At 47.2% G+C, this 24892-nt stretch overlaps 10 protein-coding genes across 10 annotated transcripts in view; 6 read left to right on the plus strand and 4 right to left on the minus strand.

The window, feature by feature from the left end:
- Positions 1–1934, minus strand: part of BDV38DRAFT_234960 (putative MFS transporter) — a 2522-nt gene extending 588 nt beyond the window's left edge. Inside the window, exons 1-4 of the mRNA XM_032053297.1 lie at positions 687–1934; positions 371–633; positions 187–312; positions 5–123 (exon numbers count right to left, since the gene is read on the minus strand). Coding sequence (XP_031918584.1) covers positions 5–123; positions 187–312; positions 371–633; positions 687–1326 — 1148 coding nt within the window. The 5' untranslated portion in view covers positions 1327–1934. The remainder of the gene's footprint in view (positions 1–4; positions 124–186; positions 313–370; positions 634–686) is intronic.
- A 602-nt stretch (positions 1935–2536) lies between these two features.
- Positions 2537–3356, plus strand: BDV38DRAFT_234961 (uncharacterized protein). The gene has a single exon (XM_032053298.1). The coding sequence runs from the start codon at positions 3092–3094 to the stop codon at positions 3251–3253; it is 162 nt and encodes a 53-aa protein (XP_031918585.1). The 5' UTR covers positions 2537–3091; the 3' UTR covers positions 3254–3356.
- Positions 3357–3386: 30 nt separating this feature from the next.
- Positions 3387–4124, plus strand: BDV38DRAFT_234962 (uncharacterized protein). Its single transcript, XM_032053299.1, has one exon. It carries the CDS (start codon positions 3395–3397, stop codon positions 3677–3679), a length of 285 nt encoding a protein of 94 aa, XP_031918586.1. The 5' UTR covers positions 3387–3394; the 3' UTR covers positions 3680–4124.
- On the plus strand, positions 3839–4383 carry BDV38DRAFT_278050 (uncharacterized protein; the record flags this gene model as incomplete). The annotated part of the gene is made up of 2 exons (XM_032058632.1): positions 3839–4124; positions 4211–4383. The coding sequence occupies 2 exons, from the start codon at positions 3839–3841 to the stop codon at positions 4381–4383; spliced, it is 459 nt and encodes a 152-aa protein (XP_031918587.1).
- Positions 4384–5365: 982 nt separating this feature from the next.
- On the minus strand, positions 5366–6036 carry BDV38DRAFT_234963 (uncharacterized protein). Its single transcript, XM_032053300.1, has one exon. The coding sequence runs from the start codon at positions 5674–5676 to the stop codon at positions 5491–5493; it is 186 nt and encodes a 61-aa protein (XP_031918588.1). The 5' UTR covers positions 5677–6036; the 3' UTR covers positions 5366–5490.
- A 1383-nt stretch (positions 6037–7419) lies between these two features.
- BDV38DRAFT_125787 (uncharacterized protein) lies at positions 7420–10704 on the minus strand. Its single transcript, XM_032051204.1, has 4 exons — positions 9136–10704; positions 8204–9077; positions 7770–8140; positions 7420–7708 (listed from the first exon to the last, which is right to left on the minus strand). Exons 1-4 carry the CDS (start codon positions 10144–10146, stop codon positions 7661–7663), a joined length of 2304 nt encoding a protein of 767 aa, XP_031918589.1. The 5' UTR covers positions 10147–10704; the 3' UTR covers positions 7420–7660.
- An 829-nt stretch (positions 10705–11533) lies between these two features.
- BDV38DRAFT_234969 (uncharacterized protein) lies at positions 11534–12210 on the minus strand. Its single transcript, XM_032053301.1, has one exon. It carries the CDS (start codon positions 12131–12133, stop codon positions 11780–11782), a length of 354 nt encoding a protein of 117 aa, XP_031918590.1. The 5' UTR covers positions 12134–12210; the 3' UTR covers positions 11534–11779.
- Positions 12211–17260: 5050 nt separating this feature from the next.
- BDV38DRAFT_234972 (uncharacterized protein) lies at positions 17261–18134 on the plus strand. The gene has a single exon (XM_032053302.1). The coding sequence runs from the start codon at positions 17667–17669 to the stop codon at positions 17838–17840; it is 174 nt and encodes a 57-aa protein (XP_031918591.1). The 5' UTR covers positions 17261–17666; the 3' UTR covers positions 17841–18134.
- Positions 18135–19347: 1213 nt separating this feature from the next.
- BDV38DRAFT_278052 (uncharacterized protein) lies at positions 19348–20826 on the plus strand (the record flags this gene model as incomplete). The annotated part of the gene is made up of 1 exon (XM_032058633.1): positions 19348–20826. One exon carries the CDS (start codon positions 19348–19350, stop codon positions 20824–20826), a length of 1479 nt encoding a protein of 492 aa, XP_031918592.1.
- Positions 20827–23376: 2550 nt separating this feature from the next.
- Positions 23377–24702, plus strand: BDV38DRAFT_278053 (uncharacterized protein; the record flags this gene model as incomplete). The annotated part of the gene is made up of 2 exons (XM_032058634.1): positions 23377–24048; positions 24100–24702. 2 exons carry the CDS (start codon positions 23377–23379, stop codon positions 24700–24702), a joined length of 1275 nt encoding a protein of 424 aa, XP_031918593.1.
- Positions 24703–24892: the final 190 nt, after the last annotated feature.

The raw sequence follows: 24892 nt of genomic DNA on the forward strand, positions 1-24892 counted from the left end.
TTACCCAGCGTAGGAAGCGGCTTGAAGGAAGAGAGCGACGTATCGAGCCGCGACATTCAGAGTACACATGCTGATGATGAAACCGACCAAGCCGACGAGAATAGGGCCGACAATGTGCCAGAACTAGAGAAATCAGTTAGAGGGCGCGATTGATGAGTAGTGGGCCTGTCGCAGGGGAAGACAAACCTTCTCTTGGTACCGATCGGAGCTCCAGGCAACGACCAGAGAGAACAAACAGGAGAACACCCATGGCGGGGCGCTCATAAGCAGGGTAGGCACGTAACCGAATCCGAGGGTTCCAGTAAGGGTAGGCTAAGATTCTCAAGTTAGAATAGGCACGCAAAGAAGTGAGAAAACAGGGAGAGCTTACGAAGAAGGCGTTGAATGAGAGGCCGACCACGTAAGCAGTAAAGGTAATCATCATGATATAGATCTTGATATCCTTGATGGCCATGAAGAAGCCATCCCACGGGCCTTGGTCCTCAGAGTCAACATCAGCCTCGCCGACATCCTCGGCCATTCGTAGCTGAGCTAGGTCAAGCTCCTCCTTGGTAAAACCACGTGTGTTGTTCGGCAAATCAGGAAGAATGATTGCTGCGCAAATGGCAATGAACATTGTGGCGGCACCCTCGACTGGAAACGTGTCAGTCATCTGTGTGATATCGGGGAGAGTCAAGGAAGCTTACTCCAGAAGAGCCAACGCCAGGCAGCGTGACCAAGAGTGCCCTGCATGTTGGAGAGGACACCAGCTCCAACAAGTGCAGAGAATGCATTCGAGATAAGATTTCCACAGAAAAGGATAGCATTTCTCGTTGTGAGCTCACGACGAGTGTACCATTTCGACAGGATCATGAGAGCTCCCGGGAGGAAAGCAGCTTCAACAAAACCCAGGAAAAAACGGATGCAAACCATTCCCGCAAAGTTGGTGGCGACGCCTGACAAGGTCGAGATAAGACCCCAGACAAGCATAACGGCTCCGATGTAAAGAGAGGGCCGCGAGATTCTGTTGATGAAAATGTTGGAAGGGACCTGCATCAGAATATAGCCGACATAAAGAATACTAAGGCAGGTCGCGTATTGACTGTTATCCAACTTGAGGTCATCCTGGAGTCCCTTAAGACGAGCAGCGGCCATGTTGTTCCGATCCAGGTAGTTCATGATATAAATGATAACGAAGAAGCCGCAGCGAGCATCGAGTTTGCGTTTCAGGCTCTTCTCTACCCGCGCGCGCGTTGCCGGGTCGGCCAGCGCCGGGTTCGCTGCGGCGGTTATGGGCCTTTCCTCAAGGTGGGCGGCATCAGAGCCGGACTTGGAGATGTCCGCCATGGCTTGTGGTGGTTGGGGATTGTCGGTTTCTCAAGTCGTCTCTGACAATAGAAAGACCCCGTGGGGTATGGGAGATGTGAAGTATTTGACTTTTTCCAACTAAATCATGCCCAGCACATTAGGAGCTTTCGGCTTGCCGGTGTTGGGTTCACTACTCCGAAATCCAGCAGGAAGAAGAGGGGGGAAAGGAGAAAAGGAGGAAGGGGAGAGGAAGGAGATAGGAAGAAGGAAGAGGAGTTAAGGAAGTAAGGAGGAAGGAAGGGAGGAGAGAGGAGAATACCGTCCAAGATCATGCATCCAGACTCGGGATCAGGGACCTTTTTGTGTAGGAAAGAAAAAAAAACTATGACGACCCGCGGAACCGCACCCGTTGGGCTTCCCGACATATTCCCATGTCGGGATGGATTTTAGGCAAATGGGGACCGAGTCAATTAGGTATGGTTGAGACCAATGGGGAAGGACAAGGCGGGGAAAAAGACTGGGGAAGACCAAAGTAAAAAGATAGAAGTCTGGAGACCGGGGAAAAGCCTTCGTGGAATCAGAAAGCAGAAACGAACCGAGCGAGTGTCATTGTGGAGAGTGAAGCGTGGGGGTCACACTTCTTTTTTTTTTTTCTCTTCTTCTCGTGACAAAATTTTCGTGGGGGGAGTCTCGGTCCTTCCGTGGGGGTTCCCTCTGTTGCGGGATATCGCTTTCGGCACTTTACTTTTGATCCCAAATGATAACAGATCTAGGAGTCGAGTAGAAACCTCTTTGAAGTGTTCATGTCTGACAAACCGGGGAATTAAAGCTTAACTTCACCCCGGGAAAGACGGTTGTTACAAGCACCTTGCTCTTTGGATTCTACAAAGTACCACAAGCAACATCTCGGCTCCGACAAGATTCTGACCAAGCTTTTGCAAAAGTAAATGTATTACTAACTCATATGACCCCCGCGTACGGACGTTCCCCGTGGGCCGGGACCCAAAGGACGCTTCCGGTCCCAGCTTCTCGGCTACCCGTCCATATCTGGTCTGGTAGGACGCCAAAGAACTCCAAATTGTCGGTGTGGCAATACACTACTCCGCGTTAACGGAAAAGCTATAAAGGCTGATACTAAGAGCTCGGGATCCTTCTTGAGGGGAAGAGGCAGTCCTCGTACGTCATTTTTGTGGTGGTCCGAATCTACTCCAGATGAATTAGGGCTTGTAGATCGGCACGGATCGGGTTGCCTCGGCACGTGTTGCACTCGGAATTGAGAACCCCTCACGTGCTGCCTTTGAGATTTCTCCTACGCTGTCACATCTTCCCCTCTAAATACACATCGGTTTCTCCTAGAGGGTGTTGACAGAATGTATCTCCATGATATGACGAGATGAAATTCGGTTTGGAGGGAGGAATCTCCCATTCCGATTCCGATACTGGTTAGTCTTCAGCATCCTCTGGGGCCGAAACCAAATCCCGTATCAAGCCTCATCCCCCAATATCATAAGATAGGGCTTCATTCTTTCTGGAGCATTACAGCGTAGGAAAACGAGGTGTCGTGTATAAACAGCGATCAGTATTGTTTACTGCGTGAAACAAAATCCTGAGACACGACACTTGATTGACTTTTCGGGTGACCCATGGAATGTTAACCAAAATTTTCGGCGCCCAAAGTGCTGCCAAGCATCACACTCGCCACATGGGGTATTGAGTATTGAGCGGGTCAAACCGCTGGAATGCTCTTCTCTTTGTACAACTGGACGAAGGAGAGGCTTTTCAACAGTAATTGTATCTACATAGTATGCTCAAAAGTAGTCTCATCCTATCAGACGATGAAGAATTTTGGGTCAATTTCTCACTGGACCCCTTTTTGTATACTCAGATGTACATCATCGTATTTAATCATTCCTCTACCCACATTTACTTGGCAACAGCGTTGCTATTTGCCAAAGCTGGGTTTTAGACCCACCGGTACCAAAAAGAGATTGATATGGCCGTTGGTCATTTTATCATGCTCATACCAAAACGGATTCTATCCAAGATCAAAGTCCCCCAGAACATCATAAACAATGGGTATTGGTCAGCCATGTACATACATCAGAGCATGCTCATACATCTCCTATGGTTATCTATAGCAGCAGCCACTGTCGTAATCGCGCGTGTAGACCCTAAGGCTCCTCTCCGAAGTCTATCTGAACCTACAGCTCAAGCTAGTAGATCCCTGCAGCAGTACCCCAGGTATAATCGTGAGAGTTCCCGCAACTCCTTCTTAATATCTCAAATACAGCATGTATCCATATTTTGGCCCCTTCTCCGTCATTCCTATTCCAGTATCTTCAAGCAGCAAACCATGTTTATCTCAATATACACACCTTGGCGAAGGAATTGAGTGACGGGATGGGCAGACGCAAGGTTGACATGACCAGCTCTTCTGGATCTATAAATCCTGCGTGAAATCCCTCCGTATACTCCAGGAACACGATCAATCAAGTATACAATCACTCTTCTACTTTATACCCAAGAATCCTTCTCTCTCCAAACATTCACCATGAAGTTCGCCATCGCCACTCTCGCCGCTGCGGCCCTCGCCCCCCTCGCAGCAGCAGACTTCTACATCTACTCTATCAAGAGTGGTTCAGTCAACGATGGCATGGCCCCCGTCAATTCCGACGGATTCTTCTTCCTTAACGCGCCCCCCGACTGCAATGACGTCAATAACAAGGCCATCTTCATATCTTCGCTCAGCGATGTGAGCGGTGGTAGGCAAGGTGTGCGCTGCAAGGGCTGCCCTGATTTCGAGGAGCTCGAGTTTAATCTTGAGGTGGGGCACTACAGTATGTCACCTGAATCCTTCTTACCCCCCTTCATATTGGATGATTTCTGTAGATTGGATTGAACTGCTGCTGATATCATGGTACAGCCATCTACAAGAACCGTGACTACGGTTTATTCACCACGGACGACAAGAAGGTCGGCCAGTGCAATATGGACAAGTCCGACCACTTCCAGTGCGGAAACCCCTTCAGTCAGGCTGGGGATTCGATCGTGCACTGCACGGCGGATTTTAATGCGGACCCTGTCAACAAACAATAATTTCATGATGTACTTGATACAACAACTATTTCTATTTTCTTCCTTGTTTGTTCTTTTCACTCCTTTATAAGCTACCAAGGAAGGTTATAGTCAAACTCGTAGAAGTATAACCTATGTAGATTCTCTGGCAGGAGTGAGTCTAAGGAAAGAGATAAGAGTTCCCGTCTACTAGAAGGCCAGTACCAGATAATGAAGTAGATCTACTCCGTACCACGGACATTCCAATCCCAGAGACGCGGAATCATCTTCCATCAAATACAAACCCTAACCCCAATCCCCCAAGCTGAACTATTACCTCAATCCCAGCTTACTTCTTCACCACTTCAACATAAACAAGACCCAAAAAATATATCAAAAAAAAAAAAAAACACACACATACGTCACTCGCACTAAACTCAAGATACTTTACTCCGTATACAAACTACAACAAATCTACCAATCAACCCCCTCACACCCAAACACAACCAGAAGATTAAACAACCGAACGCCACACCAAAAACTCCCTCGACTACATACCCCAAACCAGACCCAAGCACATTCCCCAAACCCAACAAATAGACATTCCCAGCTCAACACCGGGATTCAAACCGCAAAAGTGGGGTGGGGGCACTGGGACCTGGATGCTACCTCAAGGTAACGTGGGCCACGAGAGCGTGGGGGTTGAAACGCTAAACCCTAACCCGTAACCTTTTACTTAAGCCTACCATCGGCAATTTTTCTGCAAAAAGATAATTGTCTGACCACGAGAATTCTACCGAGAGGAAACTAAGTAGACTAATGCACGGAAGGGAGAAGGAAGAGTTTTTTGTTCTCCCTTTTTTCCCGTTTTCTCGGGCGCTGGTGGCGGGTTTTTTATTTTATTTTCTTTTTATTTTCTTTATCCGGGGTTGTTTTTCTATTGAGTTTCTTCGGTGGTTCGGTCTGTACATAGACTTGTGTGTACTCCGGAGGAGAAAGGACTCACACAGGGTATGCTATTAGTGTTCTTTTGTCGACATCAACAAGCCCAGTTCATGGATATGTTAACACTTAGAAAAGTATGTAGTATGTAGTTGTACTCGGGCCAAGACAACACCCCCGGCCCGAATTAGAGGATCCCTACCCGAGTTAGAGTTGAGAATTCAACCGAGAAAAACCTTCAATGTGATGTTTGGGATTGTGTCGGAAGTTTTGCTCGGCTACTAGCTTTATTGGTCTTGTAGTTCCAGTTCTAATTCGGCAGGGAGTGGGATGGAAAGATCTGCTAGGTTGGTTTTTATAATTGTCGGGGAAGTATGGCGGTTTCAATGTCATGGGGATTCCCAAGTACCTACTACTGCATCTATAAGGGTTAAGTGAACTTGATGCAGGTACAGCACATGTGACATTGGGTTGATGACTGTCTCATATGCAATGATAGAATGTTAGTGAGCTTGTGTGACACTCGGTTTGTGGTCTATTCGATATTGGAAGGAATGTAGGGCTTGAGCTGTTCGTTTGTTAAGGTAAACTCTAGATTTACTCCAGGTAATGTAAGCTCCTGAGAGTCACAATATCATTATCAAGTACCTGAGCAGCATCTAAGCATCTATACAAGCTCTACGAGGGTAGGTCTTTGACTGTAGCCCAACTTCTACAGATGTACCACAGCAGTTGACTACGAAAGCATCAAACAAAAGCATGTAGAACGAAACCAAGAGATTCGCGAGAACAACCAGACCTATGAGTTTTGTTTCAACAATCACATAACACGGATCAGATGAAAAGAGAAAATAGCCCTCAAAAGAAAATGGAAAGAAGGAAATGTATAGATCAAGATGCATGCCCATACTCAGCCACTATCAACAGAACCATACCATATGAGCGGATGCCCTAACCCTCGACATTTGCTTTTCTAGAAAATTCTTAAAGACCCATCCAAGCCAAGTTGAAGAAGCGAGATCATCCCAGTTAGGCCACCTGAGTCGTATCTCACTTCCCTTTTAGATAAACAGGCCGTAGCTGATTCATGGGAATCGTACGTACTCCACAAAACCGTAAGATTCTAAGTAGTCCGTACTTTTGACGCCCCTGTTTAAGCCGAATGACCCTCCTCGAACTACCGTTATCGCCAAATGGCCACTTCCAGGCCAGAGATCAAGAAGAGACTAACCTTGTTGCTGATACTATTTTGTCTTAGGCTACAGGTAGTCGGCCGCTAGCTTAACGATAGTGCCATAGGCCCATATATTATTAGACGATTTAAAGACACTAGTGACTTATAGCCTCGAAGATGGGCAATTCCAGAATATGCTATACCTCGGCGGCTCTGCGTTTGATCAAAGTACGGAGCAGTCCTTTCTCAAACATAGGTTTCTACTTCACAAGGTTCTGTTCCTAATGCAAGATTAACATCATCCTTAGTGATACAACTCGACGCTCCAGGTAGGAAAGTATTCTATGTATGGGACAACTTGGTCGATGGACGATACTCTTCTTATACGGAAAATGACTCTAGTGTCATGGAAAGAAACCCTCGAGGATCATTACCGCCCTGAGTGGGGCCATGAGATGCTGCATTTTACTACCCAGTCAATAAACAATAGAGTAGGCCAAGTATGATGATAGACCAGTCCCTGAAAGCTGTACAAAAGACGTGCCATGCATGAGAAAACGAGAAGCGCTGGAAAAGATTGAATACCAAGACTCGGTGATGAACAACCAAGGGGATATGGCCCTTTTCACGCTTGCAAAAGCACAAAATAAGAGACTGGATGGCTGATGCAACTCAACTGCGATGAAACGCAGGCGGAAGAGATTAAAAGAATCCGTAAACATAATTGAGCTCGGAGAGAAATAAACAGCACAGATCGAAGCTCAAAGGTTGAAAGGCAAAGTAGATCGGAGCCGGATGATCACAAACAGTCAAAAAGAAAAACAAAGTATGCACAGCTCCAATTTTCAATCCATTCTTCAATGTAAAATCCACAGATTTCAAACGCAAAAGAAACCAAGCTGCTAGCGCCGTAACACCGAGAACATAGCAGACACACAAGTGAATGGCCGGGATTCGCAAAGTCGGCAACAAGGGTCAAAAGGGCGTTTTCGAAGTCCACGGGTAGAAGAACTGAGGACGCAAACCAAATGTTGCTCTAAGAAAAGCAGGTCTACGAGTCAACACACCAATGTGGGATAGCCACGCCATTCATAGATCCAACAGCCGCCCAGAGAGTAGTGACACAAACGTCATGCAGGATGGGCAGAGGGGGAAAAGAAAAAAGAAAAAGAATAAGAATAACGCCGTTCGGAATGCAGCGGATTAGAGGAAGTGGGTATAAATCTTCGAGGTCTCGTGAACTTCCATCTCCTGCAGCTACGTTAACATTTGCTAATCAAGAAACCATCTGGAGGGCTCGAGCTCGACTCACCATCTTGAAATTGTTCAGCTCCTCTTTGATTTGTTGGGCAAGGAGAGGGGTCAGTCGGTTGCAGGTGGCGATGTCCCCACGACGATCATACTCGCCGCTCGGCCATGTATCATGGAATTGGATGCGGGGACTGAATACGAGACTTTTAGGAGCCGCCGGTGTAATGGAAGCTCCCTTGGAATCAAGGAACCGCCCTTCTGGTAGGAAATCATCCTCACCAGCGATCCGCACTGCGTCAGAACGTCGGTTGTCCGACCGTGTTTGGTCCTCCGGAGTACTGGGAGCGCTAGAGTGAGGTGAATCGTTCCTGTTCGTAGTCAAATGACGCTCGGCCTGCTTATTCGGTGTGGAATTTGCTGCTTCGGAGGTTTCTGATCGTAAATGTTAGCCAACGAGAGCCTACCTCGGCGGAGAGCGTGGAAAAGAAAACCCACTTTTGAGGATACCCTTCCTTACTGCAGCTAGAACCTCTGCCCGCTCCCTATCACCTCCCACAATGCTCTTACGCATTTGAGAATTATCTGTAACGCTATCTTCCGCAGCCGATGGACTTTGGGACTTAGGTTCCACCTTGGGAAACACGGTCCCGCCACGAGGAACATCTTGCGGGTCCGGATTCACAGCTACGCCTTTCCGTTCCGCTTCGACGTTGACAACGGATAACTGAGGTGCCATCGGTTCGACGATAACGCCATCATTGGATGCCGTGCTCACAATTGACTTGGGGCGGAATAACCCAACGAGGGACCTCGTCGACCGTTTCATCCCCTTACCCATCTTCCGGAGCATGATTGAAGCGGATGATGCTGTAGAAGACACAGACAAATTGTCTGTAGAACTGTTAAAGAAGCGGCCTTGGTGGTGGGAGTAGATACTTTCGCCCAGGCCACTGGCTTCTTGTTGTTCAGCAATAGCCGCCTGCTCGGGGCCCAGTTCCTGCTTGAGCAGTTCTCTCCGAGCTTTCTCTGCAGCAATCGCCTCCCTCTTGTTTGCGCTACTCTGAGCAGCAGAGGCCTTGAGAAGTTCCGATGCGCTTCCGAAAGAGAAAGCCCTTCTCAGCCGAGATTTACCAGGTCTCTTGAAATCATTGTTTGTAATTTCAGCCAGTCGTTGCGTCGCAATACTCTCGGTTGGAACCCGTTTCTCTTTAGACTCCGGTTTTGTTGTTGTTGCATTCCCAGGGGTGGCATCTTGAGTAACAGGTTGCGACAATGGCGAGGGTTTTGTAGCTCGTTTGGTGTCTTCCGGTTTAGCAACCACTTTGTTAGACGACGCCGCAGCGAATTCCGTATGTCCCGTATCACGAACCTGGTCAATATTAGCCAACTGATGATATATAATGCGGACACTGTCATTTCACTCTTACCGAAGAGGTTGAGGAATTGGGGGAATGGTTGCTTCCCGAAGCGTCTCTGTTGGACTGCGCCGAATTTGGCCGATGGCTTGGATCGAAATAATCGTGGCCGCCTGTTGTCGGAATTGGTGACGACGAGGGCAGATGAAGTTGTAGATTAATGAGACCAGCATTATCCATATTGCCCCAGCTTCGTCGCCTGTATCTCTTCGCCAGCTCCGGTTGTTTTTCTGTCCGCGACGAATCATCGGCACTGGGCACCCGGTTGTGACCGGGTTTACGGGACGTGTCTTGTGCTGGACCCTTAGATCCTGACGCAGTGCTCGATTGTGAAAGGTGGTCGTCCGTCGTCTGCGGAAGACGGCCAGATACGGGTGCGTTGGCTGGTGTAACGGCGGGCTGCGAAGCCCCGGCACCATCGGGTCGACGAGTACCGCGACGATAACGATCAGGCGACGGGCGGGTAACAGTCGGAGATGAAATATTCATAAAGTTAGGAGAGGGAGGAGAAGGGAGGTTGATGGTGGATAAAGGACGGAGAGGGAGTTCACCACCACGCGGCTGTCTCGACGGGATGGCGGTGTCGTCTTTGGAAATGTAAGATTGAACGGAAGAATTGGAAGAGGATGTTGATACAGAACCAGCTGCAGGATGATTGGCAAAACGCGAGTTGACTCCGGCATATGCAGGACTTGGAGACAGTTGAGGAGCTGACGGAGCAGAGGATGTTCGATGCTCCGGCCTCAAGTGAGGGGACCATGACTGACGATTTGACATGTTGGTCGAATTGGAGAGGTTGGGAGTGCTGGTAAAAGCATAGGGTGCCACGACCTGGTGGCCCACCCTGTAACTTCCCGACCCACTGACTGTATTGTATGAATTCCAAGACATGGTTGAATTTCGAGAGTTTTGCTGTTGTGATGACTGCGAGGGGGTAAAGGCGCCCGAGGAAGAAGAGGGACGAGTCTGAAGCACAGTAACCGTGCCACTTTGTTGCGGGATTGTCTGTACCAACGCTGCCATGGTGTTCTCCTCCAATAACCGGATGGAAAGGGGTTTGACGCGTAACGACGTCTGAAGGATGCGATGCCAGCGGGGTGAGCTCGCTATCGTCCGCAGGGCACAGATGGAGGTAGGTATAGGGTCAGGAGTAACTCGAGGGAGGAGAAAGGAAGAAAACAGAGGTCCTGTACCACACGGCCGTCAGCTAAGATCGCACAGAAAAAGAAATGCAGGACGAAGATTGGCCGATCCATGATCCATGTTTTCTTCACCATAACCATGTTCTCGCGCCCCCTAGAAAGGAAATCGGATGGCCGTACCTGTTCTAACAAATGCAAATGATAGATTATACAGATCTGACTTGGATTAAAGGAAACGGAAGAAAGAGAAAGGAAACGCTAGGATGAATGCGAAAGTGATGTCAAGGACACAGGAAAGGAAAACGAAAGGCTCGAATTGGGCGATGGTCGAAGGAGTTCAACGAGAAAGGCGTAAAGGAACACAAGGGTCCAGGATGGCGAATGCTGTCTAGAGCGGTCGAGCCATGTACAAAAGCGAATCGAAAATGAGACGAGTATATGAGGAAATGAAGATAACAAACGACAATGAACAAGAAGTAAAATGTAAATAGGGCAAAAAAAGAAAAGAAAAAAAAAGGAAAGGGGAGAAACCAGATCCTTAGAATGGGCACCTAATCTTCTGACTCAAGCAGAAGATGGGCCGTTCAGTGGATCGGAGGAAATTAATGAGTATGAGATGGAAAGACGAGAGTAAGAGGAGAAAGAGAGAAAGGAAGAGGAGCAGGAGGGGTTGAAAGGCGTGGAATGGAAAAGGAAGGGAATAGGGAGATAATGGGGGAGGGTGAGGATGGTGTGGAATGGATGCTAGTCAACTTTAGGGGAATCGTGACAGGCGGCGGAGACTGACTGACGGCCGGCCCTTTCCAAAGAACGCGAGTAGAAACAATTCAGGTACCGCAAGGAACCAAAGAACGCAATAGAGAAAGGAAAATTTTTTTTTTTAAAATAATAACAACAATAATTCACGGAGGAAAAAAAAAAAAGAAAAAAATACTGAAGACACTTACACTTCTTCAACGACCCCAGTGGATAATCTACGCAAAATGAAAATAGCTGTTCAAGACAACAGAAAATTTTCTGAGTGAGGATTGAGCAACGGTTTTGACCTACTATTTCCACCTGTTGCTATTATTGCATCCAGCTGCAAGTCATGCCAAAACTTCTCTGAAGGTGCACACTTGTTCCTCTTTACTATATTTAAAAAGAAAAAATAAAAATCTAAAAAATAAAAATTTGGTACACTTGTACAGGTAGAACTAAAACCCTTTCTGGCTAGTACCGAAGCTGGTATCAACGACTGTTGGTATATTAATATCATATTAAGTTCTCCTGAATCTCCTCTTCACAATTCATCAGCCAACCACTCATTCATGGGTAAGACAACTCTGGGGCTGTACCGTACAGAAAGATTGGTACAAGCTGAATACTAGCAGTAACTATTTAACCGTTCGGCCAGAGTTGCCTACTGCTACCTTACATAAATAGTAGTCAGTATGACTCGGATCTGCCGTCTCTCCCGGCCCGTTGACCAGAGTTACTTCCTCCGTACAGAGTTACCTACTAGGTACCGGTAATCATACCAAGAAGGTAGGTAAGGTATGCCAAAAATACCACCAATACCATCTCCCGGGCGGGTCAGGGAAACAAAACCCCCTGAAGTTTAGTTCTCCAACTTGCTCGTTAGCCGTGACAACAACGTTCAATCTGTGGAATGCACTGAGGGGACAAATTGCTGCCATTGGGAGAAGCACGGTCAAGAAATCCAGACCGATATTAATATAAACATCATATGTACAATTTGCTCGTGGGAATGGATATATAACATTGATCTGTGGGGTAAACCGCTGGATAAGAGAGATTCGATTTTTCCTCCCTTTTTCGGTCCTGCTTACGAAAATAAATATCGTAGTTACGGTTAACGCCCACATTATGTTCTTCGTAAGTACACGCCCACGATGCCTGAGGCAAAAGACACTAGCCGAGTAACTCCATACACGGAACAAATATACACGATCAGCCGCGTCCCCTGTTGATTTTCTTCTCTCTGTTTTGTAATTTTATTTTTACCGTCCTAATGCGGCAAAGGAAAAAAAAAAAAAAAAAAAAAAGAGAGAGAGTAACAAAGTGTTAGGAGAGAACGTGTTGGATGCATGAGGCCACGACCTCTGGGGCCATTTAATTTCTAGTAAACTAAGTGAAGCGCGATCGGGTGAGCAAATTGGACGCTGATTTGCGACCACACGGTTGCTAAAACTCTTAGCTGTAACGCCATCACAGGTGAATGGAGTCGCTTTCCCCCACCCCCCCGAGACCCAAACCCCGGAGGTTCGGAGAAACATCCTGGAGATAGTTAGTCGCTACCACTAAAGACTGCCTAGTATAGCTACAATGCCAATCTAAACAGTTCAGGTTGTCCGTTGCTCCATTAGCGTACACACTTAGACAGCGTTCCTCCAGAACCAGGCGGTCCTCGAAGCATTGACATCAACTTTCTTTACCTCCTAATGGAAGAACTTCTCGTACTAGCGACGGAATTCCTAATATTTGGTCAACGATATGCCGAACTTGATGTCATTGGAGCATGTCATCATCCCTGACCGATGGAATAAATAAGTAGATCGTTGATTGAGACAGGCATAGTGGACGCATAATGATCCTCAAGATTTTCGTCACCTACTTTGAGTCATCAATCTTATGATTCACCTTCACTTCAGGCAAAATCAACAACGGACTCCCGAATCCTTTAGAGAAGGAAAAAAAAAAAAAAAAAAAAATTCTAACCTGCTCTTGGATAACCCTGGTAATTCTCACAACCGTGGGAGATTCCCGCTATGGGGTTCCGTGGATCAGGGAGTTCTGTTCCACCAACCTAATCGATAGCCCACATTGTGTACGAGCAAATTTGCGAACTGACCATTATCGCGTCTCGTAGTCGCAGCCTCCTACCCTTCCGGTCTTGTACCATGGATATTAAGTCGTTAGCCTAGCAGTTGAGCTAATTCCGAGGCAACCGATGGAGCTGCTTCTGTACAGGATGAACTAGTGTATGTATGTGATGTCAGGCATCTCACTATCAACTGGTCGCACATCATCTTTCGATTGTCGAAACGAGACATTCGCAAGCCATCCACAAGGGTGTTATGTAGGCATCATGCGCAGGGTAGTAAAATTGTTTATACATACATGGTGGCAGGGTATCAAGTGGCAGAAGAGGGAAAAAAAAAAAAAAAAAAAGAAGGCCTGGTGAAATAGAAGGAAACGTCGTTCTATTGGACGTGTCTGGTTAGCGGTCAGTGAGGCTACTCCGTAATGTACACTCAAAAATCTCCAAATTAGGATCTAGCCTACTCATGCAGTGCAAGACGCATTACTGACCATTACTACATGGGCATTAATCCTCTTGGACGTAGGGATCCGAAGCAGGAAATCTACTTGAGAGTCAAAGGCTGTTCATTGCCCTAGATATGAACATACAACATACTTAGATATTTCTTCACGTTTCACGGGTATGATACCCTACTGTAGAGGAGGTGGCCAGCCTCGGGAATGATTTATACAAAAGTATGTATTCAGTACCTATGTATGTACATAAACCTCATACCGAATACCACCGTAATACATAGAAAGCGGCTATTGACCTAGTAAATTAACTTTCTGGTACGGAGTTCAATACAATTCTTGGCTGCCTTGAGGTGAACCGAGAGACTGGCAGCAACCCGTGGAGACTCTGATAATAAGTGGAAAATACTCGCTTACGTGCAAATTCTTATACATTATTAAACTCCCAAGGTTTCCAATGTGTTGGAATCACGAAGTGAGGGGACCTATGGAAACTTCAATAAAAACGCCACGGGACTTTGTTTTGACTCTCAGATCACTCTTGTTGATGCGTCCTCTTTGTGTCATCTCTCTTCATACCTTCATGACATTGTCGGTGTAGACATCATTCATGACCTGAATCACGTATAGCTCACCTGTTAGAGGTTAGAGATTTTACTCCAGTATGGATGGGAGCAGTGATCTCGGTTGGGTTGAGCCGATATGCATGAGGACAATCGGTGACCCACTCTTTTGATTATTTTTTGGTATTTCTTTTTCCCTTTCAACAGATCGGACCAAACATATTAGAGAATATCGTTATCAAGTGGACTGTCGGCTATTTCACAATAGGCCACCTTCAGTTCTTGCTCTGTAGTTATTGTTCCGGACACCCGACCTATATCCTGCGTTACATACACCATACTCGACCACTCCCTCATCGATTTGTATGAAAGCGAAAATAGGAAATAAATTCAAAAAAGAAGAAAAATTAGCTCAAGGAAGTAGTCTCTCGCGCAGATCAATGTAAGGAGTTCCCGCGTGATCGACACCACAAACCAGCATTTCATTCGACTCGCGGCCTTTCGCTCGCCAACCGCGTCACTCAACTTTGACGGCGGCGGGTACATATCATGGACCCTCCGTCCATCGAGTTTCAGATTTCATTCGACCGTCTGCACCTCATTTCCCCACAATCTGCCGTTCGTGCAAGAAAGAGAAAACTCTTATCAAGATTGTGGAAGTTACATTCAACCAGATAAGGCAGTCGCTGCTCCGCTTTGTTGGGAATTTCCCAACTGACGCGGCACAGTTGTCGTAGTGGTTGTTTCATCCGCAATCTTATCTGTGAGAGAAGGATTGAGGGGTATTGTGCAGGACCTTCAGCTGAAGCATGGATCTCTATCTGATCCAAGGAACTCGACATTCCTGGGAGTCAGTCATCTACGTTAAATCCTCGTGACCGGGGGAGATGGTCTCTATGGAATGTTCTTTGGATTCCATATCTAAGGTATCTCTCCAAACTGTTCCATGGTCACCTTCCACCTGCCTTGGAGAGTGGGGAACTACGGCAATGGACATTCCTACAGAATCCGAACACGACAAGTTCCGTGGAGTGGTCGCATTGGTGGGTGCTAGTCTCGAGACTACGGAGTACTTCTGCGCGAAGTATGGAGAAAGCATCATACGGTGCGGAGACACACCGGAATTCAACTATAGACAATGTACCATGGTTCCATTGATTTGCGGGAGTCATATGGAGAGCAAAAATGAGAATGGAGCCAAGTGGATATGGAAGGGTAATGCATAATCTACTAGGGACGGAAGGGCTCCTTCGGCCTTCAGGGATAGGGATCCTCACTTTCAAATTGGCAGGAGCTCCGTTTCATTCCCTTTATCGTAAAAGAGCGACCGGGTTTCATTGTTTATGGAGTATTCTCCATAATTTCTGATATCATCTCCGGAGATTTTATTTATTCAAACACCTTCAAGAGGTGGCAGAGAGTTTAAATAAACCCTGAGCTTCCCTTTCAATTTTTTGTGTTTCTTCTTCTTCTTCTCTTTTTTTTTCCTGTTTTTTCTTTTTTTTTTCCTTATCGCATTGCCAGCTTTCTCTACGGAGTATGAGGGGTTAATTTCGACCGCTGGAACACAGAAGACGAGGAGAAATAAAGAAAAGGAAACAAACTTTTCAACCCCTCGAACGGCTTTAGTTTGTCCAATGCGGCGGTGCAATTCAACTACTACTTAAAAAGTGGTTCCTCTTATGACAAATGCGTTGACCCCTCTGATTTCGACTTGCTTCACATACCAAATGCAGGGTTGGGATGATGATAATCCGGGGCTCCAACATGACAACTCCTACGTGGCCAAAATCGAGCTGTGTGTGATTGGAAGAGCAAGCGCACGTTCCTCTTGATAATTTATTCAGGAACCCGGAATCCTGTCAGAGTGACATGTGTAAAAGAGGATGGTCCATATCCATGTCTGCACCAGTCCCTTCCAGGTAAGAACGGCGCGGTTTCAGGGGCGGCGTTAAGAACGGGGTCCCAACGAGGGATGATCATAACTAATCCTGACCGACCTACAAACAAAAAGGTCGCGTAGTTACAAGGTATATCTGGGGAACAACCGAAAGTGTGGAGTACAGAAAACCTCCAATTTCCCATAGTGAAAATCCCCATATCAAGCATAAATCGTCAACGTTGGATGACTAGTGTACTTGTACTCGTAAGCGATATCGTAATGCACATATCTTTTATGCATGTTCCGCTTAACTAATTATGCAAACTTCGACCAAAAGAGCCATACGTGCTACCATGGCTGTATGTACATACACTTTCTCTTGACAACCTACTACTAGTAGTCGGGCCCCTTAAAGGTACCTGACATTTGGGAGCCATAAACCCAGAAAAGTCAATTGCCCTCTGCCAGGAACTCACGTGTGTATTCAGGCACAATGGACGTTTTCCCCGCATCTGCTCACATGATTATGGTTATTGAGAATTAGTACTAGTAGTACTCTGTACTACTACTAGGAATTTATCCAGTTGACCGGGATTTACAACAGTGCAATTTAAACAACTTCATGTGGCTATAAACCTGGTACATAATTGACCTATGTAAAATACTTCCATCATCCACGTACAGCTTGCATGTGCAGTCAAACACCTGCGGCCCCAGCCGGTATTTCCGCCATTTTATATATCTCCGGTTACATCTCATCAAGCTTACGGGACAGTTCACTATGCATTGCAGACACTATCCAACATGAAACATCAGTACAACCTATGTTGACCCAGGAGTACCCTATTTAGCGAATCCATGGAGATCACTGTGCCCGTAGAAGTATTCATTACTCTGGTCACACAGCGTCGTCCTCGTTCCCATGCAGAGGTTATCCGCATACCAAGAGTCATATGATCACTTCATTTGAACGAATGGTTCCACTACGAGTAATATGTATTGAGTAGTCTAGTTCTTTCTTTTTTTTTTTTTTTTTTTTTTTTTTTTTTTTTTTTTTTTTTTTTTTTTCCCCTCGATATTCTTTGCCGGCGTCAACATTATCTTACTATTGGTGTAAAGCCGACGAGATGGTCATGTTGACTGGCAAACTTGTTTCCACGAGCACGATTAGTGGAATCTGCATGTCGCTTTAATGGGTAGTCACTAAGCGGGGCTTCGGCCGGTGAGGAAGAAGGACACGCTCTTTGATATTCTGACATGAGGGGCTGGCCCTGGCTGGCTGAGATCCACCAAAGCTTTTCCTTTCGTTTTTACTACTATTATTTTTTCAAGTACATAGTAGGTACCTAGATACTACGGAATACCTTCCCCAAATACTACATGGAGATCGGCAACATAAACTACCCATCAGTCTTACACCTACGGATAGTACCGCCCTGGTATGTCTAAGTGAAAGTAAACCAAAAACAAGAATACTCCCGGCTAAACTTTGATCATCGCAAAGTTGTATTGAAGTCTGACAGAATATTTCTTGGAAGTAACCTTCCCTGTCATGACCCACCCGTGTGACCCGCAGCAGACTGTTAGCTTGAGGACGGTTGCTGGAAATGTGTGTGCGTGTGGTGTGTGCCTCGGAGATAATCTTTAGTTGCTGATGGCTTAGCGCTATCAACGTACATGGTGCATCGATACCGGTGGACGCTAGTGACAAGGTACCAGATATATAGGTCGAACGAAGTAGTAATTTCACCTATACACTTATCTTTCTCAGTGTTTGTGTTTGTCTGGACAATACGTAAAGCTCGCTCATTGCATTACTGTATCATACCTTACATTCCGTGTGTTGAGTGAGGTTTGAGACATGCAGTGGATACCTCTCATCCTGTCAACATCAGCTCGTTCGAGACTAGGATCGCGAATGGAGTGTCTTACACTCTTCTAAGTACCTGTAATATCGTATATACTCCATTGCGATTACTGAAACCGATAGCAATAACGTACAACAAGACTGGCTCACTCTGGAACATTCGAGAAGAAGAGTATACAAGGCTTGGTACAGTACCCTATCTACTCTCATTTCCCGATAGTAAAAATGCGGCAAAGTCGATCGGAGTTCTGATTCTACTTCGAACAGTGGAAACTGACTCAAATGGTGATATTTATAGACCTAGTGGCCCACCATCACGAAAGTTATCCCGGTCCGCACTCGCTCCTTGCATCGCGGTTGGTCGAATCGTGTACCTACACCTGCGCTGATGGAGACCCTATGAGGTGTCTGTATTAGCTTTTTTAGATATTATCAGTCGCTGTGTGCGTGTACTAAGGTTCGTTCCTTGGTATGGATGGTACATTGATTGGTAAATAGGGTTGGGTGGAGGGTGGGATGTCTCACTATTCGAAGCCCTACCACGGAACGAGTAGAAAGATGGTACTTCTCAGAGATATGGTTGCGCTTTATCATAGTGGTACATAGCTCCAGTGTATCTGGTCCGTAGTATGTATACACTGACTTGGAGTACATAATTGTGTGAATCGAATTCTACGTACTATCTATATGCGTGATGGATCTAGACTGTAAAGACGATGTCACCACAGCAGGAGACTGACTTATTGAGCTACCAGCTTAAGCCAATGTCTCGTTTATGATGTTGTTTCTCAGTGTGCCCATGAATGATTATGATTACCCATTTTTTAAAGATGATGTTGCACTACGCATACTCTGACAATATGGAATTGTGTGGATATAGTTATCATAGTTAAAATGTCGTACTATGGCGTACTGTATGTGTTCTAGAAGCCGTTCCTCAGTGCATAAAAGATCTTGGAGCCCTTGCCTCAGGCCTCCAACGAAGTATTTCTGAACCTGTTCCTAGTACATTCAGCCATAAGACCTCTTGTGGCAGGACAATCTATAGACCTCACATCAAAGCAGATTCCAATTGAAGGACGATAACATCTCTAAATTAAGCCAACATGATTATCTATATTACTACATGCCATATATTGCCTGTGGCTATTCTTCAGCAAAGAGTGCCAAACACTGAATTCACTATGTTAAACAGATCCAAACAAGCGCCGCACAACACGACGCTGATCCAATATTCACTACTCCCATTCACCAAAGCTATACAAAAACCAGCAAATTGCTCTCCTAGAGATATCCAGTAACACAAAACAAATATGGCCTCTCCCACCTTGCCAGTCCATGTAGCCACCAGACTCATCTGCCAATGCCTCTACCCATCATCATATATCCCAAGTCTTGCATCAATTGCACAGTGGAGGTAACCAGGCCCGGCACAAGCTCGCCCCAGTCCCCAAACAGCGATATAACGCATGCCCTCCTCATACACTCAAAATGTGTCAAATGGTCGTATTCTGGCACGCCTGCACCCACCTCATCGTCTCCTACATGACCTGCGCATTCGAAGAGGCAAGAAACCACAAAGAACAGACCGCAACCACAGCGCTCATAGACACCGACTGCTGGATATGTCAACAGCGCCAGAAACACCCATCCTGGGGCGTATCGGGCACAATGCAGCGTCTGCTCATGACTGTCCAGAACATGGAATACATCCTCGGCGTCTCGGCAAACGAAGACGGGTTTCTGGATATGGTGGCTCGGTTTTACGCTCGAGGCGACCACAAGCGCTGGATGCAGCCCGGCATCGCAAAGGCAAAGTACACCAAGGACGATCCGTATGTCCGCGGCTTGGAGGTCCAGTCATATCTTTGTACTCGGGGTCAGCGGGATTTTCACATGAACCCGGGCTATGCCTTTGATATCTATTTTGCGCTGATGAAGCATTCTAATCGCGCGGACTACTCGGATCTCAATTGGTCCATGACGGGGTATCGCCCGCCTAGCGATTTCTTCTATGTGTCGTCTAGTATGCTTGACATGTTGGCTGATGGCTGTGGGGTTGAGCATAGGCAGAAGACGAGGGGCGCGCATGTGGCACGGGGATCTCGTTGCTTGTCTAATGGTGGTAGTGTAGCGATGCCAACGACGCAGTCTACATTGGCATCGTTTGGAATTGGAGATTCGGCAGAGATTGGCTTGGGCCATCCGAGGACCGCGTCATATACACAGGGACTCCCAACTCACCCGCCGCTGGACGCTCAGACTACTAGCTCGGTTCATAATGTTAATGGTAATCCCGGTTCATTACTTCCACGGCGTCCGTGCGAGACGCTCAATGGACCCCCCATCGCTATGAATCATTACGCTCAGCATATCCTCCATCCCTTGTCCCCGCTCGGAGAGCCTGGACCTTCCATTGAGAATCACCTTCGGGCGCTGGATGAGAGGGCAAGCCATCATGCGCGCACACCCAGTGTCTTTCATCCAATCTTCTCAGCCGAATATGACGGGGATATCCTCACAAATGAGGCCTCTCAAGAGTTAGACCTCCATCACCACACCAGATCCAACTCCTTCACCTACAACAACACCCTGCCGACGGAAAATATACCATACCTGCATGTCACACCCCTCACCCATATCTACACTGACCCTTCCTCCTTCTCCCTATCAAACGAACCGACCAGACACTTATCCAAGAACCATAATTCACCAGAGGACAACACACACCTTGACATCCTCTTCTCCTCCCCAACACTGGGATCAGCCATCCCGAACCCCCGAAACCCAGCCGTCACCATCGACCCCAGCATACTCAAGCTGGACAACCCCGACCAATTGAATTTCCCCGACGAGGCAACCTGCGGCAACGCCAAAGGCAAACAACCTATCAGAGATACCTCGCAACTGGATCCCCGTGTTCCTGGTGGCTTTGTCTTCCCGGGCAATATGGATATTACTCAAAACTAATGGTGAGGGGGGGGGGGGGGGGAGAGAGAGAGAGAGAGGGCTGTCTTGGTCTAGACCGCAGACCGCTCCCTTTTCTCTATCCTTTACTTTTCTTTCACTTTTCCCTTTTTATTTATGGGGTTAACCTTGTCTTTGAAGCATTGCCGAGTGGCGACGCATGTACATCAGCGTTCTGCTTGCAGCTACGTCCACATGAAAGTGACTTCTCTTGGCATTTATGCAGGCGCAGGGGGATGGAAATTGACGTGTACATCGTGGATATAGTCGTTGCATATTCACATGCGGTTGGGGTTGTGATGTCATTGTAGTGGGTTTTATATTTTTTAAGGTATTTTTTTTTCTTGAGAGTTTTTTTCCCCTTCGTTTCTGGCTCTTTGTTTGTGGGGTTGGGGGTTACTTACTCGGGGTACATAAATTTATTGCTTCGGTTGTTTGTAGATTAGTAGTTTAATGGTAACATCCAGGGTTAAGTGGTTTTGTGGTGAGAATGTCATTTATTCCTGATTTATCTATTTTATTTTACTTGGTTTATCTCTGGGTGGAGTCTTTGATCGTTTCATAGATCTGTCGAGCTTGAAATAGGTCGTGATGCGTATGTGGCTCACCACAAACTGATGGCGTTGGCGTAGAAAAGGAGATCTATCAGAAGTCTGAGTCTCAGTGACAGATCCTTATCCAGCCCTACGATAGACTTCTAATAATCAGCACCCATCTTTCCAAGAACATGGTCATTATCCTCAACGAATTCATCTGATCTTACTCAGACGACAGACGGTCAATCCGCAACGTCCGCCAATGACTGTCCTTACTTCATAGCGGGTCAGCATTGGCAATGTGGCACTCTGCCCTATCATGATCTCCTTGATGACGCACGTTTCTTCCACGGTAGTATCCTGGACAAGAAGGCAGCCAGCTTTGGTAACTGAGCCGTGCTGGACAATCCAGTGGGATATGCAATCTTCTGGCTGTGTGGAGCACGATATCGCGCGGCCGGGTCCCTCAACAGATTGGAGTCTAGAAGGGCGAAGAACTACGGGGAAGGGGAGGCGTGATTGTGTGAACCTAGGATAAATTTGGGGATATAGTGAGATCACCCTTCTCGGCGGCCATCGACTACGAACTGACGTCTAAAATCTCACAAGATACAATTTTAAGCGTCGAAGATCCTGGGAAAGGATTCATCGTGGAATGTGTTAGCACCAGATTTGGTGGTGCACACGGCCTTCAGACCAATCTGTTCCTCAAAGGCATTGCTGTCAAGCTGTCATTTCCTCTCCGTCCACGCTCTTTCGGTGTGGAAAGTTTTCTCAGTCAAAGCTCTCGTTCAGAACCTGCCTGTCAGTCTAGCTACTCCCACCAGATAAGAGTTCTATTGGCATTTCGATTTGCTGTTAATGCAAGCCATTTGTTTAACTCAATAGGCGTAATATGTGCGTCTCTGTAGCCCGGCATCACCTACGCCTGCGCGCAATCCTAGAAGAGACGAGTGGCAGATGAGGGAACGCTTCTGTTCTTTCGCTCTTTGGTGTATCCATATGCATAGAGAACCCAGATTTGAAAGGCCAAACCAAAGACCAGCCGGCTCATCCATGGAGTGAATATTGCAGGTGTTCCATCCTGCTCAACAGGAGCAGGGGCAGTGAAAACTCGTTACCTTATCCTTGACTCTCTCTTCCCTGCCTTTTATTTGGAAATATACAGCCTGTCCACTCCGACGACTGTTTTCTTCACTGCCCATTGACGGCCCGTGACCGCACCAGATGAAAGAAGTGCCAGGAACGTTCTGAGTGACTATTCTTGCCTCTATCTGGCCGTAAGGAAGAAGTCAGACTTCAACGCGGTTGAAGTCGGGAAGGCAGTAATTCAACAGATGCTGTTCTTCATGTTGATTAGGGCTTGGAAACTGTCGAAGAAACAGTCATGGGGCATTGCATGATGGCAACTGCAGGCTTTGCAATTGAATACCGATGAGGCTTCCTGTTCGCGATGACAGGGTGCGATCAACAACTGGTGGCATTATCATCGTAGCGGGGATCGAGGGCGAACAAAAGCCAGTATATGGAGACAATTCATCGCGGATGGTGCTCGTATAAATGTCAGACAATAGATCCAAACTTATTTTGGCGCATCATCCAAGCACACCAGAAACTCAAGATACGGAACGGCCGATGCTAGATCATCTCCTTTCCTTTGTCTTTAGGCACCGTCTTGATTTCGATCGAAAAGAAGAGACATCACGTGCTGATTGAGATGAGTGACTCAGCAATGCTATGTATAGATACAGGCAAACCATGCAAACGTTTCCCTGCCGGCGGATGCCGTAATGGTCAAACACCCGCGGTAAACAGGGGAAGATTATCACCAGCCACATGTTTCTCGGGTGGCCCGAGGCCTTGCCCCAGCCATGCGAGTGCTCCTCTTTTCCTGCCCTTCATTTGTCCTTTCCAGCCCACAACCCCCCCATCTTCTAGAAAAGGCATGCGATGTGATTTAAATTATCGCAATCAGCCTGTTTGTATGCGCTAGCTCCAATTGACCTCAGCGACTACAATGTCTTTCCCCCAGGATGCTCGTCGGAGGCGGGTTGGAGCGGGTACTGGCTTCAGCTCGTCGGGGAGGCGGACAGCTCTGGGATACTGGGTACCTTTGGCATTAACAGTGGGTGTCGCAGCAGCTGGTGTCGCAGCCTGGATCTGGAGTGAACGCATTGAAGATGAAGAAAACGATGCAAATGACCCTCGAGGTGACGATGCCTTCCCCGCGCCTGGCCCCGGTGGGGACGAGCTTCCTCCCGGATACCACGGAGACTATGCCAGGTCAACAGCGACGGATATTCATGATACAGATGATGTTAGCATGGTAGCTCGCATGCAGGGAGCCTTGCGACGCACTCCTAGCCCTCAGCAGATTTTAGATGGTGCTAGCAAGCGGATGGCTGCTGGTATGGCTGCTGCGGGCGCGTTTGTAGGTGGCGCTCTTACATCGATCCGGGAAGAAGACCGGGGCGACTTCGAAGATCATTCCAGGTGGTCTGAAGAGGTAGAATCAAGAGGCCGCAGGGATCTACCGGATCCCGCTACACCGACCGTGAGCGGAACTCTTCCTGGCCCAGGAGTCGCTGCTGGCACGTCCTCTGGCGCGAAAAAGAAGAAAACGGTAGCTATTGTGGTCTCATCGGACACATCGCGCTTGGACCCAGAGGAGTACACTTCTGATCACGCTGTAAGTGATAGTGTCCCCCTTTCATAGTTTCACTTACTGATAATGCGGCAGTCTATCCTTTCCCATCTTCCGGAACATATCGATCCCGATAATACTCGAATCTTCGTTATGATCTACGCACCGGGCTTGAAGCACGCTCCTAACAAGGGCAATGGATCCCATCCTGCCATGTCCATCACCTCGTCCTATTCAAACATCGCTCCTGAAGAAGTCCTATCCCCCGGTGAGCCACCAAGCGGCGACCTGACTGCATCGGACTCTCGCCAGGATGACCAGACTCCGCTCTTCAAAACGCTGTATACTCAGGCGCAAGCAATTGCCGAGAAAGAGAGCATGATTATGCCTTTCAGCACCTCTACAGGCTTTGTGCATCTCGTGCGACACATTTCTCCTGACATTGTTTACGTCCAGGAGTCCCTGACTGGAAAGGAAGGGGAACCGGTACAGAATATCACCCGGTGGGTCAGACAGGTAGTGGTTGTCATCGGCGAGCGAGGAGGCCTCGTCGACAGTGAAGATGAATCTGCCGTGGCCGACAATGGTGAGAAGTGGTGGGAGAAGGATGGTACGATTGGCATCGGCAAGCGCATTGATGTCGTCGACGTGCTCCGTACGGGAGACGATTGGCGACGAAGAGTGTCTGGCTTGGACTAGATGTCAAGTCATTTTCTTGGGTGGCTGTGTCGATATGTTTATTTCACTTGTTCATATGTGTCATTTCCCTTTCATCACCCTTACGACCTTGCTTTGATTCCCCTGAGTTTTACGACCTATTTTTTTTTTCTTACTTTGGTAATGGATCTGCTGCGCATATAGTCTAGCTATGCAAAAAGGACATGCTTGG

This window comes from Aspergillus pseudotamarii, assembly GCF_009193445.1.
Source record: "Aspergillus pseudotamarii strain CBS 117625 unplaced genomic scaffold BDV38scaffold_4, whole genome shotgun sequence".
Taxonomy (NCBI): Eukaryota; Fungi; Ascomycota; class Eurotiomycetes; order Eurotiales; family Aspergillaceae; genus Aspergillus; species Aspergillus pseudotamarii.